General features: G+C 50.2%; 1 protein-coding gene across 3 annotated transcripts in view; it reads left to right on the top strand.

Moving 5' to 3' along the window:
* Positions 1 to 3,715: 3,715 nt before the first annotated feature.
* Positions 3,716 to 20,709, top strand: part of CD6 (CD6 molecule) — a 40,559-nt gene continuing 23,565 nt past the window's right edge. For 2 of the 3 annotated variants that reach the window (XM_081798033.1, XM_031024811.2), the window contains exon 1: positions 3,717 to 3,966. In XM_081798033.1, the coding sequence (XP_081654159.1) occupies positions 3,906 to 3,966 (61 nt within the window). In that variant the 5' untranslated portion in view covers positions 3,717 to 3,905. Of the gene's footprint in view, positions 3,967 to 20,709 lie in introns of all 3 variants that reach the window. The other variant, XM_081798034.1, reaches the window with a different exon arrangement.

Raw genomic sequence — 20,709 nt, 5'->3', positions numbered from 1 at the left:
GCTAGTTTCGAAGATTATATTTTTCATTTATAGAAGTACTATTTTTTTTCCCCAAATCTTCCTGGTCACTTAGTTCCTTATCTATAGTCTCTTGTTCCTTATCTACAGCCTCAATTACCAACTGTATTTTTTTAAGCATAAGAAACATCCTTATTTTATATTATGTACACCATAAGTCCAGTAGCTGAAGTGTTTGAAGGCCTCAGTCTGTTTCTTACTGCTTTGTGCAATTCTCACTTACAGTGCCTTGTTGTGATGGTTACTTTTATGTGTCAGCTTGAATGATCTGTAGGGTGCCCAGATATCTGGTTAAACATTATTCTGGGTGTGTTTGTGAGGGTGTTTCTAGGTGAGATTAGACTTGAATCAATAGGTTGGGTAAAGCAGATTGCCTTCCCCATTGTGGATGGGTTTTGTTCAGTGAAGTCCTGAATAGGACAAAAAGGAGTAAGATAGAATTGTCTCTCTCTGCCTGTCTTCAGGTTAGGACACCAGTCTTCCCCCTGCCTTTTGACTCAGGCTCTGACTGGAATTTACACCATTGGTTTTCCCAGTTCTCTGGCCTTTGGACCTGAACTGAAGTGGTACACTGGTTCCCCCTGAATTTCCAGCTCGCGAACTGAGATCTTGGGACTTTGTTTCCAAAATCACTTGAGACAATTCCTTACAATATATTTCATATAGGGGCTCCTAGGTGGCTCAGCTGGTTGAGCATCCGACTCTTGGTTTTGGCTCAGGTCATGATCTCATGGGTCGTGGGATCAAGCTCCGCACTGGACTCCACACTCAGTGGGGAGACTGCTTGAAGGTTCTCTCTCTCCACCCTCTCCAACACCCTCTCTTTCTCTCTAAAATAAATAAATCTTTTTTAAAAATCTCATATAAATTCCATTAGTTCTGTTTCTCTGGAAAGCCCTGATTAATACACCTGTGTCCTGTGTTTTATTCTTTCTTTCTTCCTTCCTTTCTTTCTGTGTATGTGAGCTTCTATTCCTGGGAACTTTTCTGTGGGAATTCTTTGAGACTTAAATTTAAGGTGAGTTACTTTACTTCAGAGAGGATTTTTGCATTTGTTTCTGCAAAGTGCCCTGGGAACTGCAATCTGCTTTATTATTTTTTTAAGATTGTATTTATTTATTTGACAGAGAGAGATAGCGAGAGAGGGAACACAAGCAGGGGGAGTGGGAGAGGGAGAAGCAGGCTTCCCGCTGAGCAGGGAGCCCGATGCAGGGCTCAATCCAGGACCCTGGGATCATGACCTGAGCCGAAGGCAGACACTTAATGACTGAGCCACCCAGGTGCCCCATGCTATCTGCTTTAAATTCGCCTGTTGTTCTTTACTTGTTTGTGGTGGTGGTGTTTTTGCCTCACAAGTAGTGTGAATTCCCTCTCAGACCCAACGGCAGGTGGACTTGTGGTTAAGAGCCTTTAGGGTTAGCATTTCCTTTTCTCCCACTCAGAGTCAATGCTGAGCCAAGCACATTCTCTGTCAGATCCCTTTGAGAGGTGTTTTTTCTTAGTTCATTCACTGTGGATGTTGTTTTTCACTGGTTTTGCTTTAGGGGGTAGGTTTCTGATTTTGCTTTTCATTTGCTCAGGCTCTAGGTTTCGTCTCATTAAACTGAAGTTCTTGGCCAACTGGGATGAGCAGGTACCTCAAGGCAACCTCCGCTTCTGCTCTCAATTATCTCTTTGGATTTGTGTTTTCTTGTCATTTTTGCCTCTGATAATTATTGTTACCTTCTTGTCACCTCAACTTTGCATTTTTAAAGATTTTTACAAATATTTTGTCCCCCTCCGTTTTTTTGGTGTTTTGTATCAGTATAACTTTCGGCATATACTGCTTATCATATTGTCAGAAATGGAAATCTAGCCATCCTCTCTAGCGCATTCAGCTGTGTTTCTTTTTGGATGCTGCTCATCAGCAGGAGAACTCTCCTTGTGTTCATCTTACCCTGGCCTGTGGTTGGGTCACATGGGTTTGTGAGCTCCGTGCTCCTTGAGGGCAGGGATATGGTTTCCTGTCTTCACCTTCCACAGAGCCCATGCCAGAATTCCCCACACCAAAGTCTCCCTAAGTGTCAGTTGAACGGAAGTGAACCCAGGAGATGGAGGCCCCCATCGGCTGCCTGTGCTACCAGTGACCTTCCACAAGAGGGCAGCCTCCACTGGTGCCGGAGTCAGGTCCACCCCCTAGGTCTGGGCAAGGTTTACAGTGGATGGGCCTGGCTCTCTGTGGCTCCCAAACCTGCAACGTCAGATGCCCCCTTGGCCTGGGACCCAGTGGAGAAATCCTCCCCATTCTACAGATGGGGAAATGAAGTCGAATGGGGAGGAGGGAAGTGTCAGGCCGGGCCAGGTAAATCTGAGAGGTCATACAGAGAAGGGCTATAATGGAACCAATCTCCTCTGGACTCAATTTCTTAAAGGATACTGCTTATACAAGCAAATTAAGTTTTCTGTTCTTTCATTCACTCAACAACATTCATTCAGCATCTACAGTATGCCCCACAGGGAGTGCAGTGGTGAATTAAACACACTAGATCCCTGGGGCACCTGGGTGGCTCAGTCTGTTGAGCGTCCGACTCTTGGTTTTGGCTCAGGTCATGATCTCAGGGTTGTGAGATCCAGCCTTGACTCAGGCTCTGTGCTCAGTGCACAGTCTGCTTGCGATTCTCTCCCTCTCCTTTTGCCTCTCCCCCCACTCACGCTCTTCCTTGCCCCCGTCTAAAATAAATAAATAAAATGTTAAAAAATAAAAACCCACACTAGGTCCCTGCTTCCTTTAAAAAATAAAAACCCACTGGGCGCCTGGGTGGCTCAGTTGGTTAAGCAACTGCCTTCGGCTCAGGTCATGATCCTGGGGTCCCTGGATCGAGTCCCACATCAGGCTCCCTGCTTGGCGGGGAGTCTGCTTCTCCCTCTGACCCTCCCCCCTCTCATGTGCTTGCTCTCTCTCATTCTCTCTCTCTCAAATAAATAAATAAAATCTTTAAAAAAAAAAACTCTTTAAAAATAAAAAAAATTAAAAAAACCCACAACCCAGCGTTTCCCCAGCAGCCCTGGCCTTTTGCTCCTGCTATTCCTTCTGGCCCTTCCAGAGGCCTTCTACCATCTCTGCATTTTGAAATCCTGCTCAATCTTCCTGGACCAGCTCCCATGCCTGACTCTCCCTGAGGAATGAGCACCCAGCCCAGTGCCTGCAGGTGGTGGTCCTGTAGCCTCCTGTGCCATCTCAGGGGACATTTCTAGCCTGTAAGGAGATGGGGAGACAAACCATCCCTCAGTTCCTTCTCCACTGATAATTCTTTGAAGGGAATCTGAGGCTCTCTCCTCTCAAAAGTGCAAGACCACACTCTCCTTCCTAGCCATTAACACACCCAAGGACAAAGTATGTTTTGGGATTTTATCCCAGAAGAGCTGGATTTCCGGGACTGGGACAGGCTGTGGGTCATGTGTCCTCTCTTCTTATGGGTATTGGTTGAGCACCTACTATGTATCGGGTCTCCAGAAAGGAAGCATGCCCTCACTCCCCGTTTCCTTAGGACACAGTTGGAAGAAATGTGTATGTGTGTGTGTGTGTGTGTCCTACTCTGTGACTCCTGGGGTTCAGCCAGGCTGGGTGGGCTCATAGCAGAGGCAGCTGGGCTCTCCCTCCCAACCCCTGTGATACCAGCCTGGCTTCCTGGAGACCAAAACCACAAGTAGAGCACAGAGGCGTAAGAGACACTCAGAGGCTGGGTTTGGTCGCATGCATGTAAAGGAGTGCTCTATCTCTTGCAGAGAGAAAGTTATAAACAGGAGGAGCAAAGGTCCGAGCGGGTGTGAGGAACACATAGCAATCACATCCCCCTCCCGGCCCCAGGATGGCCCTTCCCACGGGCAGGCACGCGTAGCAGTCAAAGATGGCCCCAGACATGTGGCTCCTCTCTACGATCATCGGATTGCTGACAGCAGCCCTCTCAGGTAGGGCCCCTTTCCCATCTCCTGCCACTCATGCTGGAGGACGTGGGTCCTGGCCTCTTGGCCCCCTTGCTGGTCATGTTCTCACTTACCTTCCTAGAGCCTTCTAGCCAGGACTGTCCCAGGGAGGCCCCAACTCTGTCAACGGCGACTGGGGCCTGGAGAGGGTCCAGGAACCCCCTGGAGGGGCCAGGGTTGTGCCTGGACGGTGCTAGAAGACTCCCGGGCATGAGATGATGTGGGCAGCAGGCCTGGTGTCTCCTCAGCGGGCTCCCAGGGTCTGAGGAGGGAGACACTCCCCACCGTAGGTTCGGGAACTCCCCCAGCCCTATTTCTTGGCAACTCTCAGTAGGGAGCGGCCTGCCTTCCAGAAAGGTAGGACCACGGCGATTGTATTCTCGACCCAAAGCTGAGGCTCTGGACTCACTAGGCTTCTGCCATTCATGGTAGAACTGTCCAGACATAGACCGTCGGGGAAGCCAATGGGCACCGAGGACAGCCCATAGCTCGGGTGCAGCCAGTAGGGGTAGTTTAGGGCACAAATGAGTGGGAAAGCACTTCCTCCCCGATCCTGAGCTCCCCCTGGGCGCCAAGGCCCTTCGCGACCTGGGCGGGGGCATGAGGTGGCCAGAAAGTTTGGGGGCTGGCTGTGCTCATTAGATACTGTTGGCCTCTGCTGCATGCGGGGTCCAAGCTGGCAAGAACCGGGCAGGGGCCCATCCTGCCTCTGTTGGGACCTCACAATTTGGGGATGGGGAGATGCATGGAAACAGAATTCTGGGCCAGGGAGTCTGGGCCCACCTGGCAAGCAAGATACCAAGTGCTTTCACTTTGCTTTCAGAAGGTGACCCAGAGAGGCCCCATCGGGAGGGGCATCCAAGCCGACTAGGAGAACTGGGAGACCTGGGGAGTTTTTTGGGGTGGGGGCAGCTCTTCTCTCTGCCTCTATCTGGAGGCACATGCTCCTGACCCCACACTGGTTCAGGGAAAGCCATTTAGCTCTGGGAGCGGGAAAGTGTGTGCCTTCGGCTCCATGTGGGGCGGCTTGGTTTCTCCTGCTCTGCCAAGAGCACTGGAGCTCAGCCACCTTCTGCCCTGAGCTAAGACAGACAGACGGTCAGAGGGGCGTCCCTCCCACCACCACCTTCTGTCCTTTTCCATGAGGCCCAGCCACCAGCCTCGGCTCGGAAAAGTCTAGGAGGGCAAGGTCTGCTGGCCGGCCCCAGGGCCCCGGGGAACTGGCCTGGAGTGGCGCCTGACAGCAGCTGGGCCCCAAGGGCCCCAGCAGAGCTCAGCAGGGTGAGATGAAGGGGCTCCTGGAGCCAAGGTCCGTACACCTGAGTCCTTTTCATCCCTTCCTGACACTCCTGCCTGGCCCACTCCACTCCCAGTACAGATATTTACTTTGTGTTTCTAAAACTGCATTTATAGTCAATGGCCTCACTTGTTACTAATACTAGTTTTGAAAGGAAACTTTATGTCACTACTGTTAAGTGGAAAACTGGTATCATGTGTCAGAAGTATAAGGTGAAGGTAAGCATAAAAATAAGTGGGGATGGAAACCAATTTCTATTACGTGTTAGCAAAAAGTGGAAAGGATGCGGGGCGCCTGGGTGGCTCAGTCATTGGGCGCCTGCGTTTGGCTCGGGTCATGATCCCAGGGTCCTGGGATCGAGCCCCGCATCGGGCTCCCTGCTCGGCGGGAAGCCTGCTTCTCCCTCTCCCACTCCCCCTGCTTGTGTTCCCTCTCTCGCTGTCTCTCACTCTGTCAAATAAATAAATAAAATCTTTAAAAAAAAAAAAAAGTGGAAAGGATGCAAAGACCCTGGAGCCTGAAGCCTACACTTGTGCTCTCTGTTGAAGGGGGGATAGGGGACGGGGATAAAGACCCCTTGCCCCCAAGTTGTCATTTTCTCCTTGACTTTCCAGGGGGACTGAGAGCACTTCAGCAGAGAATAATTTCTTTGCCATGAGATTTCATAGCACTAAATGCTGCGTCCTTAAAGCCTCTGAAGTGTTCCCCGATGGTGTCTGTCCTCCTGCTGAGAACCAGGGCCTGGCAGGAAGGACATGCAGGCCAAAGGAAACTGTGCTCCAAAGCCCTAGGAGTGGGGCAGGGAGGGCCAGAGCGAGCGGATGTGGGGAGGCCGTTCCCCCCCTCCCAACCCACCTGCCCGAGGCGTCCTTCCCTCCACCCAGGTCCAGCAGACCCCAACCCCGGCAGAACCGGGCCCTCGGTGGGCAAGATGGACCCAGATCTGCTCCAGGGTTCTCCTGGGCAAAATCAGTGTGTGGGGCAGATCAGGTTGGGGAAAGGAAGTGAGGGCCTCCCAGGAGAGAAAGAAAAGGAAAGAAAGACAACAAAGAACAAGGAGGGAGGAAAAGGGGCTAGGAGAATGAGGCCCACAGGGGAGTTCCAGGGCCTTCTCCTTGAGAGCTATGGAGCCCTGATGGGGTTATCAGGCTGTGCCCTGGGGCCATAGGCAGGTGCAGGCTGGCCCTCTGCACCCCAGCAGTCCCGGCCAAGGCCTCCCCTCGCCTGCTCTCCTTTGCAGTCCCAGCGCCAGGCTCCATCCGCGGCCTCACACGGCTATTTCTCTGGCCTGGCTGGCCTGGATTCTGGGCTGTTCTCTCCTCAGGCTTGGGTGTGTGCTATTGAATGACCAGGACAAGGACCACACTTTCCAATTCAGCTGGTGCTCCCTGAAGGCCTGGGTCCAGGCCCAGTTTGTCCCCCTACCCTCCAGTTTTGTGCCTCAGTTTCCTGATCAGCCAACTGGGGACAAAGAGGCAGAGAGAATGAACTTGAAGCACTTGACTGGGGAGGACGGGGTGGGGTCAGGAGACCAGAGTATTGCTTGGGCCCGGTCTAATTCACCATGCATTCTTCTCTGATCTGGTTTTTGCGCCAGTGAAATTGGGTGCTTTGGGCAGAAAACCCCTAAGGGCTCGGTCAGATCTAACATTCTGTGTGCAAAATAGTAACAAATAACCCGACCTTTCCCCAAAGGGCCGTGAGGAGTTCCAAGTGGCCCATGATCGGTGAGGTCCTGGGGAGCTGCTTTCATGTACTAGGAAGGCCATTTGTGGTTACTCTAAAAAAAGCTTCTTAAACGAACAAATTTTTAAAAATTGGGCTTTTGGGGCGCCTGGGTGGTTCAGTCGTTGAGCGTCTGCCTTCAGCTCAGGTCATGATCCCAGGGTCCTGGGATCGAGCCCTGCATCGGGCTCCCTGCTCAGCAGGAGGCCCGCTTCTCCCTCTCCCACTCCCCTGCTTGTGTTCCCTCTCTCGCTGTGTCTCTCTCTGTCAGATAGATGAAATCTTTAAAATAAATAAATAAAAATAAAAATTGGGTTTTTCCCTTCACTTGTAAATTCAATATCCAAAAATCATTTTATTTATAAGTCCAGTAATTTTTAATAGTGACTCTCAGGGAGCCTTTGATTAATATTTCATCAGATCAGGTCGAACGGAGTAAGCTTCCTTAAATAATAAATACCACTCACAAATGCACGTAATTGAGTGCCCTTAGATCTGTCATATCCCATACAGCCACCACCAGAATATGCATTTGAAACGTGGTAGTCTGAGCGCACAAGTGTTGGAAAGGTAACACACAGAGCAGATTTTGAAGATGTGTTCAAAAAAAGAACATCAAGTATCTCATTAATAACTTGTTTATGCATTACACGTTGAAACGGTATTTTGCATAGGTTGAATTAAATACATTTTATTGTTACAATTAAGTTGGTCTATTCCTTTTTGATTTGTAAAACACATGGCCACTAGAAAATTATAAATGACCTATGTGGCTCGCGTTATGTTTCTACCGGAGAACACTGCCTTAGATAATCTAAACTGCATCTACAAATTTAATGAATTTGATTCTCTTATGCTTCAAATACCTCTAAGAAACAAGCCTTTTTCAAGGATTTCAGAGAATACTTTCTGCTCTAAAAAACTAACACTTAAACAGAGTGAATATTAAGTTCTCTTAAATATTCTAATAATGTTTACAGACATGGCCAAATTCTCTTAAATTTTTAAATTAAAATTTCAACTAAAGTCGGGCACCTGGGTGGCTCAGTTGGTTAAGCGACTGCCTTCGGCTCAGGTCATGATCCTGGAGTCCCGGGATCGAGTCCCACATCGGACTCCCTGCTCAGCTGGGGGTCTGCTTCTCCCTCTGACCCTTTTCCCTCTCGTGCTCTCTGTCTCTCATTCTCTCTCTCTCAAATAAATAAATAAAATCTTTAAAAAAAATTTTTTTTTCAACTAAAGTCAATTACTCGGCTACACACATAAGAAATGCTAGCAGCCAAGTGTTCGTAAACATCACAGATCTAGGACTTACTGCACCAACACACAGCAATTGATCCACCTGACACAGCATAAATGTATAATTACTGTGGGTTTCCATGTACTTCCACCACCTTTATTTTTAAAATTCTAATCTTCTTGGGCTTCAAAGCCACTTCCCGAGAAGAAGAGGACTGTCCCAGAGCAGATAACTTGGATGATCCCCAGCAGATGGGGGTGGCTCTGTCTTAGGGACTGCAATGAGGTCAGCTTTTTGATTGATTCCTATGTCCTGTTGATGGGTGTGCAGTGCGCTTTTGGATAGCCTCTGCCTTCCACTCAGGTTGGTCCCTCGACCCATGACCCCTGGACCCAAGTTCTACAAACCTAATTCTCAATGTCTCCCCCACCCTCAACCCAGAGGGCTTCACCACTTGATTGGATTTAAATTAAACAGATGTGTTTACGATTCTCTTCTTCTTTCCCTGCTGGCAAGACTGCAACTGATAGATGTATAAATAATGTATGACCGGCATTTGTACATTTCTCCCCGCTCAGTCTGGCTCTCTGGTTACAGGTCGATGACTGGTGGGGCCATTAGCTTGGCGGTCACCACTGTGGTGATGTGGGACAAGGCAGCTCCGAGGGTAACGTGGGTTATTACAGAGGGATCTAGAATGAGTAAGAAACACTGTCCACAGACTCCCGTCATTTGGTCTCTATTTATCGAGGCCTGCTCTGAGCCAGCCTCACTTTCTGATTGGAAAGCTCGGGAATTAAATTGGGCCCCCAGCTGTTGGATTCCAAGGCGGAAGAATCAGCCGTCTTCCTGAGGGCAGGGAGGGATTAAGCAGGAGGCCCCAACTCAGGCTCCGGGACAGGGGTTTGGAGGAAAGACCAGGCTGGCTCAACAGCCATGAAACCACCAACCACCACCCGTGCCGATGCTCAGCCCTGCACTGAGCAGACCCTGGTGGGGCTGGAATCCCCAGGCCCACCTCCTCTCTACTCACTGTGTCCTCCAGACCCTCCAGCCCACCCTCGGCGCTGCCTACCGCCCCCCCCCCGCCCCCGCCCCCGCCCCCGGCCCTTGGGGCCAGGGCGACCGGAGTTAGTCAGGGCAGCACTTCCTGGGGGCCCTGGTTCCTGCCCCCACCCAGTGTTTGCCAAAGCTGCCATTTATCTGACAATTTACTTAATACTTTTAATTGATGTTTTAAAGTGTAAATACATTCATTTTTTAGAAAAAAACTTTATGTTCCTCCCTTAAAGATAGAGCCATTGTAAATCACCTAATGGTAGTTAATGGTGAAAATAAACATCATGGATACAAAGCAATGTCACGAAATTCAGATGTGTAGCTGCTTTCCCTTTGCTCAAACGGGAGGGTTTCTAGAAGTCAGGCATTAAGGACAAGTGCCCTGGGAGATTTTCTCCTTCAAGTAATCAGAAAGGCTGAAAGGGAAATACAGGGCATAACTTCCTTCACGTAGCTAATGCAAGACCATGTCAGTGACCACCTAAACCATTTTTCAAACCTTTGGATATGTGCCTCACACTTTGGAAGCACTGATCCAGAGAAAGGACAATGGGAATAGACAATCTATTCCCCTTACCGGACACAGCCCGGGGAAGCCTTCTGTTCACCTTCCCAGGGGACACCCTGGATATAGGGGCCCCATATCAGGCTGTCCCCAGACCCCCTGGGCAGCCCCTGGATTCCTGGTGAGCCTTGAAGTCGGGGATGGTGCCCAGATTCATGTCCCCCAATTTAGCTCTGGGAATCGAGCCCCTGCAGCATGGGGAGAAGGAACCTGGAGGAGGGGGGAGGTGGGGGTAGATTCTTAAAACTCACTGTGGCTCTCAATTGCTGGGTAATCTCGGCAGGCTCCTTCCTTTCTCTGGCCCTAGTTTCTTCACTGGATAAATGGGCAAATTGAACACTAAAGACCCAACCGAAAAATCCTTGTACTTTATGTCTGTGTCTCAAGGTTATTACCATTTGAGGAGCAGGGCTGTGGAGATCCAGCTGTTAGAAACCAGCCCGTGGGGACACCTGGGTGGCTCAGTCGGTTAAGCATCTGCCTTCGGCTCAGGTCATGATCCCGGGGTCCTGGGATTGAGCCCCACATCGGGCTCCCTGCTCAGCGGGGAGTCTGCTTCTCTCTCTCTCTCGCTCTGCCCCTCCCCTCTGCTTGTTCTCTCTCTCTCTCCAAAATAAATAAATAAAATTTTTAGAAAGAAAGGAAGGAAGGAAGAAGAAAAAAGAAAGAAAGGAAGGAAGAAGAAAGAAACCAGCTCCTGGTTGAGCACAACATGGTAACCCCAGCCGGCATCTGCCATGTGGAATCATGGACCTTGGCATCAGGCAGACTTGGGTTCTCAGTCCCAGCTCTGTGTGACCCGGGGTGATTTCTTAGCTTCTGTGTGCCTGCATGCTGCAAAAAACACCCACCTCGGGGTACTTGGGTGGCTCAGTCAGTTAAAATCTGCCTTCAGCTCAGGTCATGATCTCAGAGTCCTGGGATGGAATCCCGCATCGGGCTCCCTGCTCAGCGGGGGGTCTGCTTCTCCCTCTCCCTCTGCCCCTCCCCACGGTGTGAAAGTTAATTTAGATAATGCATTGGAAAGTACCTGAACATAGCAGTGCTTTAAAATGTTAGCTTTAAATGTGTTACAGAGCAAAGAAAAGGATCTTGTAAATGTGAATACAGGATTTAGTGGTTAACACGCAGTTTGCACATTGAGCTCGTTTACCCACATGACAACCCCATGTATAGATAAGGAAAGCAGGGGTTCTCGAGGCTGAGAGACTGGCCCAAAGTCTGTAGCTAGTAAGGGTCAGGACTTCAGCGTTAAGTGTCCTGACTGGCAGCTCTGACTAGGGAGCCTTGGAGTCTCCTAGAGAGGAGTGGCCTGGCTCGTCTCCGGGCTTGCTGCCTCGGGGGCTCCATGCAAATACGAGGCATCTCCCCCTGCTATTACAGCCCCCGGCTGCAAGCCGGAGGGGCCCCTGAGGATGTGGGGTTCCCTGGAAAGCTTCTCGGGGACAGATGGGGTCAAATGGGGCTGCTCTCACCAAGGCCCAGCCCTCACGGGGTCTGCCCTGCACTTACCCCACGTACCTGGGCCAGAAATGAATGAGGGCAAAGCTAGAGAGGTGCCATGAGCCTAGGAAAAGCTTGCCCAGCCGGAAGCTTCATCTAGTTCCGCTTACTGAACACCTGCTGTGTGCCCAGCCCTGTAGGACAGTGAGATGTGAGATACGAAGGTTCGCCCTTGAACACTTGGAGTGTCGTGAGGAAGATGATAAAACACACACACGAGGGTCAGCCTGGGATAGGTGTGACGACAGGTACAATCCGATGACAGCCATAACTACGACCCACTGCAGGGTACTTACCATTCTCTGAGCAGCAGCTAGGCTGATCCTGTCCCGCCCTGACATGGGGGCAATCACCCCATTCTACAGGTGGGTCCACTAAGGCTCAGAAAGTTATGTATTTTGTCCCAGGCTGGTGGCTGGTGTGGAGTTTAAACCCATGTCTGTAGGTCTCCAAAATCCACATTCCCCATCACAGGGCTACACTGCCTTCAGGAGCTGGGAGTCCGAGGAGGGAGAGTTCAGGCCTCCTGGAAACACGGGGCGGCTTCCCAGATGGGGAACCCGGCTGTCTCAGGGGGCTAGACAGACGGAGGAGGCTGGCACAAAGACAGTGTTAAAAGTGAGTGCACGTAAAAACTGCTGAGGTCTGAGTAAAGTGTATATAGGCTAGTTAGTTTGTGTTGCATCAGTATGAACTCCACACTCTGTAAATTCGTAACTCATGTGAGGACTAGGACATGTGAGTTATTACCTCCATTTTACTGATGAAGTTGCTGAGGCTCAGAGAGGGGAAGGGACTTTTCCTAGGTCACACAGCTAATAGATGCACAGCTGGTAGATCGTTGACTTGACCTTATGACTCCTAATCCATGTTCTTTCCCAGCCCTGGAAAATAGGCAGGGCTTGGACCACGGACCCCATCCACCTCAAGATTTCTCAGGGAAGGTCTCCCCATTCTCAGGAGACTTTTCATCTCACCCACTGCCAGATTCGCTATCATGGAACCGGGGTAAAACAAAACAAAACAAAACAAAACCCTGAATCTACTTGAGTCAGAAGTCACTGCCTGGATGAGTACCCTCTCTGAGTCTCAGTTTCCCCGGTTGTAAAGCAGGGTTGATGGAAACCTCCAGAACACAGGTCTGGGATGAGGTGCCATGAGATGTTGGCTATGAAGTACTTGGGGAAATCTGGAGTTCCTTGGGGCTGCCAAAGAGCCCCACAGCCATAACTGCTGCTGGGCCTGGGGCCACGCAGGAGCTCACGCGGACAGCAGAGAAAGAACAGAGGGAAGCCCCAGTTTCCTCCCATCATTTTGTAGATCCCTGTGGCTTGACTGCCTTCTGCCAGAAAACGGCCACCAAGGGAGCCTCCGAGAGGCCAGCCTCAGCAGGGAGGCAGCACGGAGGGAGAAGCCGTAGGGCCCTGGGGAGATGTGGACTGGGATCCCATAATAGGAAAGTGATCCCCTTGCTTTCCCCTGGCCTCCACCTGTGTTAGGAGGTGGCGGGGCACATTAGAAGCTCCACCCTATGTTTCCAGGCTTCCTCCAACCACTCCGTCATGGCCGAGCTGGGCTGGGCTCTCTGGGCAGTGCTGACAGATGCCCAGGGAGCCTACGCATGGGGCTGGGGGCCACAGGCTGTGTGAGCGAGGAGCTGGGGCTTCTCAACATGTCTTGGGGCTCTCACCTGAGCACCCCACTTCTAATCTGGAAGTCACCTGCTGAGCGCTGAGCAAGGGAGGACACAGAGGTGAAGTCACTGTGTCCTCACAGCTACACACAAAGCCAAGCACAGCTTTGGCCTTTATAGAAGCACAAACTGATAGTCGGAGAGCTCCAGCCGTGTAGCCAGTTGCTGTCGGAATTGGGACCAGAGTCACTTTCTGGTCACTGTGTCCCCCGCCACCCCGCTGCCTCTTTCAAAATGGAGCTTGGTGGGGGGAAGGATTTTATCTATGCTTTAGTATAAATTTTGGTAGGGTGCTCACCTTGTCTGGGAGGAGTGCATGGGAGCTGGGCCGGGCTGGGGACAGAGGTGGGAAACCACCATGCCCTGGACAGGGAGGAGGTCCATCCCCCACTCTGCTCGGGGAGATTCACTTTCCCCTCCTTCCATCAGCTAAACTAAAGTAAAGGCACTCTCCAAATGAATTAAACTCCTTGGAGAAATGTGCCGCACTCTGCAGACAGGATTCTAGAAATTTCATGACAGTATCTGGGCTGGAAGAAATGCCAGAGGGCCATGATCTACTCCTATTTGTCAGAGGAGAAAACCGAGGTACAGAGTGGGGGGTGACACCCGAGCTCACAGAGCCAGGGTGGGCGGCCCGGTGGGTAGGGGCAGTAGCGGGGGTCCTGCGCTCTCTCAGCCTCGGGCGGTGGTCCACCGTGGTCTGAGGGGAGCACAGGTGACCAGGGCTCTGAGATGTCAGCTTGGCAAAGTGAGGAGCTGGCTTCCTACACGCACTCTTCCTGCACACTTCCATGGCGACCCCGTCCTCAGCCTCTGCCTTCTTTTTCTCTCAGGTTTTTTTCTCCCCAACATTTTATTTCAACATAATTTCAGACTGGCTGAGAAGTTGCAAGTTCCATATGCTCTTCACTCAGATTCCCCAACTGTTAACATTTTACCACAATTGCTTTACATTTTCTCAGCCTACCCATTTTTTGGCCTGTCTATCTCTTACTTTTGGCCTGAATCATTTGAGAGTAGGTTGTAGACATAAGGTCCCTTTCTCCTAAATACTTCAGTCTGTCTTTTTTTTTAAAAAAGGACATTCTCTGATCTAACCGCGATACACAGGTCAAAATGGGGTAGTTGACGTCAATACAACATTAATAGATAATCCACAGACCTTTTTCAGATTTTGCCAATTGTTTCAATAATGTCCTTTAAGGCAAAAGAAAATTCTAGTTGGGGTACCATGCTTTATTCTTGTCTCTCTTTATTTTCCTTTAATCTAGAACATTTTCTCAGATTTTCTTTCTCTTTCATGACATTGATTCTTTTGAAGAGTATAGTCCAGTTATGCTTTTTTTTTTTTTTAAGATTTTATTTATTTATCTGAAAGAGAGAGTATAAGTAGGGGCGGGGGGTGGGGAAGCAGAGGGAGAAGCAGACTGCTCACTGAGCAGGGAGCCCGATGCAGGGCTCGATCCCAGGACCCTGGGATCACGACCTGAACTGAAGGCAGATGCTTAACCAACTGAGCCACCCAGGCGCCCTGATAGTCCAGTTATTCTGTGTAATGACCCTAGTCATGGTTGGTTTGATGATTCCTCATGAGTGGTCATACCTCCTGCGGCAGGAATAGAACAGAAGTGCTTGGTGTTCTCAGTGGGTCGTATCAAGAGGCCCGCCGAATCAGCTTGTCCCATCTTGGTGTTCTAATTTTGATTGCTTGGCTAAGGTGATGTCTGCTAGGTAAAGGGACTCTTTTCTTCTTTGTAACCAATATGTATCTTGTGGGCAGGTTCTTTGAGACTATGTAAAAATTTTAGCCCCCCCTCAAACCTTTACCCACTAGTTTTAACATGATTGATGATTCTGGCCTGAACTGGTTATTATCACCACCGTTTCTGGATGGTGATGTTATAACTCCATCACTCCTTCTACAAGTTTAGTCGCTGACTTGGCTCTCTTTGCTGGTTCAGGGGTTAGGAGCCAATTGGCTCAGTGCCTGGAAGGCTGGAGTTGATGAGCCCATCAGGTTGAGCCTCTGGCAGCCGCCATCCTGCCGGCAAAGCCTCAGACTTCAAGGAGCTTCTATTTTAGTGGGGAAAATAGAGAAATGAGCAAGCATGTTTTATTTTTATTTTTTATTTATTTATTTTTATTATTATTATTTTTAATTTTATTATGTTATGTTAGTCACCATATAATACATCATTGGTTTTTGATGTGGTGATCCACGATCCATTGTTTATTTTTTATTTTTTAAGATTCTATTTACTTATTTGACAGAGAGAGACACAGCGAGAGAGGGAACACAAGCAGGGGGCGTGGGAGAGGGAGAAGCAGGCTTCCCGCTGAGCAGGGACCCCGATGCGGGGCTCGATCCCAGGACCCCGGGAATGTGACCTGAGCCGAAGGCAGACGCTTAACAACTGCGCCACCCAGGCGCCCCTGAGCAAGCATGTTTTAAAACTGTCTCATATCAGAGAGGAATATGTGCAGCAAGGGAAATAAAGCAAAGCAAGGCAGACGGAGAGTGAGTGGGATGGGGGTCCCGGTAAGGCCTCTGGAGGCATTTGAGCAGAGACGTGAATGATAAGATTAACCTGGAATCCTGAGAGATCGAGAGATCAGGGAGAAGGACCTTCCAAGTGGAGGGAACACAGGCGTGAAGGCCCTGAAGTGGAACGGTTGATGGACGTGCTGGAGGAGATTGCCGAGGGGGAGGGAGAGCCGAGGAGATGGAGGTGGGCAGGCTGCAGGTGTTGGGGAGCACCACTCATGTAGGGGCTTGGAATGAACCCACAGGAAATGGGAAATCATCAGAGAGTTTTAGATATCAAAGGACGTGATCTGATTCGCCTTTATGCATATACAATTATTTAACAACCCTTGTCTATGATCAACTCCATATTTAAACCTAAGTCAGTTTATTTAAACCTAGAAATCTTCTATCACCATCATGCATCTCCAACAAATATTACTTCAGTAAATAGAATATGCCCATATAAACAAAACACTGAAAACACAGTGGCATTAAAGAGCCTGCTACCCAAGCCTGGGTCACTCTCCCCTTACGCAGAGTGTTGGGTGTTCAAGGCTGAGCAGCACCACCCCACACTTGTAATCCCAAGCCCTGACGAGCAGCAAAAAGACGAATCCACTTGCTGTGGGATTTAGTACTATTTGATATCCAATCTTAAATTGTCTGGTTTGGGAAACGATGCACTGGTGGCAGGGTCAGGTGGGTGGGGGGCAGCAGGGACAGAGGGGGGCAGCGCTGTGATGGAGGGAAGTGCAGTCTGAGGAACACCCTCAAACCAGGAGCAGTCAGAGGCCAGAGAGCTGCCTCCCACTCCGGCAGTCAGACCCCAGCTGGCCCAGTTGGCCCATTTTAGCACGGAGAAACTGAGGCCCCCAAAAGGAACAGGGACATACCCAAGGTCCTAATAATGGCTGATGTCAATTCTACCCTCTTTCCTTGTCCCTCCCACCCAAATCCAGCTGAAAATTCACACCCGCCGTACACATTCGTCATCCTTATGGTAAAAACGTTCTCACAACCACATGAAAAGAAATCTCACCCAACTCGGCCTTTCATTCTGGGAGGAGGGAGTTTGCAAGTCCCCACAGCGATGTGGGTGTTTAGTCTCAGCATGAGGGCGGGTGTGAGGAGGGGCATCGTGTGGGCTTTGATTGGTCTTTGTCAGGGTGGCTGTGAGAACGTGGACTCTGGGCTCTGGGAGGCGAGCATTTGATTCCAGGCTCCAGCACCTTCTCTGTGGCTCTGGGCAAGTTCCTGAACCCTCCCGAGGGAAAATGGGCACACCCGAATGCCAGCTCCTCTGTTCTTACACTCTAGATGGGCTTTACGCCCTCCCTGAAGATCCTCACAGACCCCTTCCAGCCACCTGCCCATGTGCAGGCGGTCTCGGGTCCAGCCATGTCAGCACAAGCCGTGAAACGGTCCCAGGCAGCACTTGGGGGGTCAGACTCTGGCCCTCTGGAAGTGAAGGAGGGGCTCAGGCACGTACCTTGTGAGTTTCCCTCTTCTCCCTCCCAGAATCCCCTAAATGCTCCCATGGGCTCTCCCCAGCCCCTGCCTCTTACAGGCAACCTTTGTTACAGGAATGGGTGACTCAGTTTTCTAGAGCTACCATAACTCAGTACCACAGGTTGGTGTGTGAGCAACAGAAATGTATTGTCTCAAGCTCTGGAGGCTGGAAGTTCAAGATCAGGAGGTCGGCAGGGTTAGTTCCTCCTCAGGCTGTGAGGGAGTGTCTGTTCCAGGCCTCTCTGGTAGCTTCTGGTGATTGCTGGCTTTCTTTGCCTCTCCTTGGCTTATAGAAGCTCCATTCCCATCTCTGCCTTCATGTTCACATGGCATTCTTCCTATGTGCATACACCCGTGTCCACATTTCCCCTTTTCATGAGGACACCAGTCCTATTGGACTAGCGCCCACCCTAGTGACCTTATTTTAACTTGATTACCTCTGTGAAGATCCTCTCTCCAAATAAGGTCACATGCTTAGGTATTGAGGTTAGGACTCCAACATATCTCTTTTGTGAGACACAATTCAATCCATAGCTGTGTGTGTGTGTGTGTGTGTGTGTGTGGCTCGGGGGTGGAATTTCTGGGTCATGACTATGGAAATGTTTTCTAAAGTGGTTGTTCTGACTATGCTGCCCCCAGCAATGTACAGAGTCCCTGCTGACCTCCGTTCTCAACAGTCAGTATTACCCCACGACTTAGCTGTGGACAGTCTAGTAGGTATCAGGTAGTATCTCCCTGTGGCCCTACTTTGCATTTGCCTGATGACTGTGAGGCTGGATACTTGCTGTAAGTTTATGGATCTTGTGTGTTTTCTCTACCGTGAAATGCCTCTTCTGGCTGTTTGCCCATTTTTCTATTGCTTGCCTTTTCCTTATTGATTTATACACAAGCTTCCTTTTGGAGGAGGGTTTCCATTAGGAAAGGTGAGGAGAGGGGAAGAGGAAAGGGGGGTTAGGGCAACTTTTCTGGCCTTAAATTTGGAGGACTGACCCTCACAGTTACTCTTTCAGGGGAGAAACAGAAAACCACATTGAGTCTTCTGTCTCTTTCTGGAATCCATGGGGCCAGGTACAATTCAGAATCTGTGATGTTTGGATTTCAGAAAGGGGACAAGGTGCCCTTTTGTAGACTTTGTAATGTCACAGCAAGGGCCTGGCCAGGCACTGGAATCAAATACGTTAATATTTCTGCAGCAAAATGTATGATTTCCCACACCATGTGGAATAAACAAAGACTATGAACACCTTGCATCAGGTCAGGTCAGGTGTTGCCACCAACAGAGTTATGAAAACACTTTCAGTTTGGGGGTCTCTGGGGCTTTCAAATTGCAGTAAGGGATTGTGCATGCAAACTTTTAAGTCGGGCCCTGCGGTGCCCCCTTTCTCGGCTAATCCCTTGATTGCTCCACGAAGGTGATATTACCATCACCATTTATGTGGAGAAAGATCGTGGAAACTCAGAGAGGTTAAGAAATACAGATCCTGGATTTGGACTCACATCAGTCAGACTCCAAAGCTCACACGCCTCCAACTTTGCTGCTGTGTCTTCCCCAACCCTTTGGGGGTGACTTCTTGGCTTCTCTGCTCCCCAACGCTCTGGAGTTTGAAAACAGAGTCACAATTCAGAGGAATGGATTGGGAGGGCAGAATGCAGCTAGGAGTGAGTAGGTGGGAGGTCAGTTGGCTGAGTCAGACCCTCAGCCCAAAGCAGTGGGTGCTGGTGGCCAGAGCCTGGGATGCTCACCTCAAACCTCTGCAGAACTTCCCAAGTGTCCATCATGCTTTGATACTGATCAAACATTCAGCCAGCTCTCTACTCACCCCGGATTGAAGCCTAGAGGCTTGACACCATGGGGAGAGGCACTGACCAGAGATTTTAGTCATCACTGGGGCAGAGGCTGAGAAAGCAACACGTCTTCCCAGTATTTAAATCAGGGCTCGAGCACCTTTGCAGAGAATGGTGGGTCACTGCTGCCCTTGGCCATCTCTCCTCCTGGTCCGCTCACCTCTGGAAATTTGCAGGTTAGGTCTCCCAGGTTGTCTAAGGCTTGGATAGCTCTTTCTCTCCATCACTTTCTCATCCCTGAGAACTCCTACTCATCCTCTAAGACCCCTTCTAATTGTCCCCTGCTCTTTGGACTCAAAGTTATTCCCTCCCACCTCTACTTTTCCCAGAGCCCTTTGCTCTGACCCCTGGGATAGCCATTAGACCCGACTGTAATCAGCCGTGAGTACATCTGTGTCCTCCACCACGGCTGGGGCCTGGCATGGAGTCTGGCCGAGAGTGAAGAATGAATGAAGGAATGAATGAATGCACCTTCTTGGCTAAGGGTTAAGAGAGGCGGAAACGTTGGAAGGACTTCCGAGCCACCTCAAAAGCACCCTGCATGTGACTTGTGGAGGAGAGCATGGGGCGACCGTGAGGCCTGGTGTCTAAGAATGTGGGCTTGGATCGGAAGTCATGTTCTGTCCCCCGCCCCCCGAGATGTTCTGGTCCCAGCCTGAAGTCATCGGCTCGGGAAGGGCCTGGTTCCTTCCTCAGAGGGAGGCTGATGAATTCCAGCAGCTCTGGGTGCCTGACATTAGGAGGGCCCTTGTCTTAAGGGGGCTTTAGGCCACCTCTGGAAGTGTTAGCCCCACCCCTAGGAGTCAGGGGGATTTTCATCCTGTGCCCACACTCGATCTTCATTCACCCAGAAACTGCAGCTCCAACAGCTCTCAGAGACTCGAACCAGAGTCGCTCCTGAGAGCCAGTGGGTGGGGACAGGTCCCCTGGAAAGCCCTGTGTGGCCCAGCAGGGTTTCGGCTTCCACTGAAACCGGAAAACCAGTCCTGCTCCCCTGCACAGGGGGCCAAGCTCTGGGGGATTTTATTCTTGAATTTCACTCCAGCTTAGCACACTAACTAAATCCTTGGTAATTGCGGGTCTGTGGGTCTTTCCCCCTTGCCCCTGTGAAACACTCCTTGACCATCAAGGCCTGGCCCAAAGATCCCCTCCCCTGCAGTCACTTCCCGGACTTTCTCTCCTCTGGGTTCCTTGAGGACACCCTTCATGCCACCAGAGAGACGGGAGTTGAGCCAGCTCTTGACCCCTGGGCCTCCAGGCTGGGCTCTGGGCTGCAGGCCGGCCGGGAGCTCCCTCACCTCCACCTTCCCGCAGTAGAGCCCAGAGAGGGTCTGGCCATGGCACCATCCCGGAAATGTTGGTGGAGGTGAGGTGAGTTACAGAGACTTCTATTAAAAATAATGGTAACTAGAATTTGTTGAGCATTTACTCTATGTCCCGAGGTATTTATCAGGTGGCAATTAAGGCAGCCCAGGAAACCCTCTGTCTGGTTCAAATCCTGCTTTGCCTCTTATGAGTCCTGTCCTTCTAGAAAGTTCCTTAATCTCTTAGACCCTAAATTTCCCCATCTGTAAAATGGGGACAGTAAGAATACCTTTGTCTGAGCATTATGAAGGAGATGAGAGAATTGACCACTATTAAAAACCCATGTAGGCACACAAGAATCATTCACAAGTGGCATTGATATGACTTGAGCAATTTATAAAGGTTTTTCACCTATCCTGTCTTTAAAAAGACCAACTGTTGTTTTTATTTTCATCAC

The sequence above is a fragment of the Leptonychotes weddellii genome, chromosome 11 (genome assembly GCF_054177405.1).
Source record: "Leptonychotes weddellii isolate Sample4059 chromosome 11, ASM5417740v2, whole genome shotgun sequence".
NCBI classification, from domain to species: Eukaryota; Metazoa; Chordata; class Mammalia; order Carnivora; family Phocidae; genus Leptonychotes; species Leptonychotes weddellii.
The sequence above is the reverse complement of the archived record's forward strand: the minus strand, read 5'-3'. Positions and strand labels throughout refer to the sequence as shown.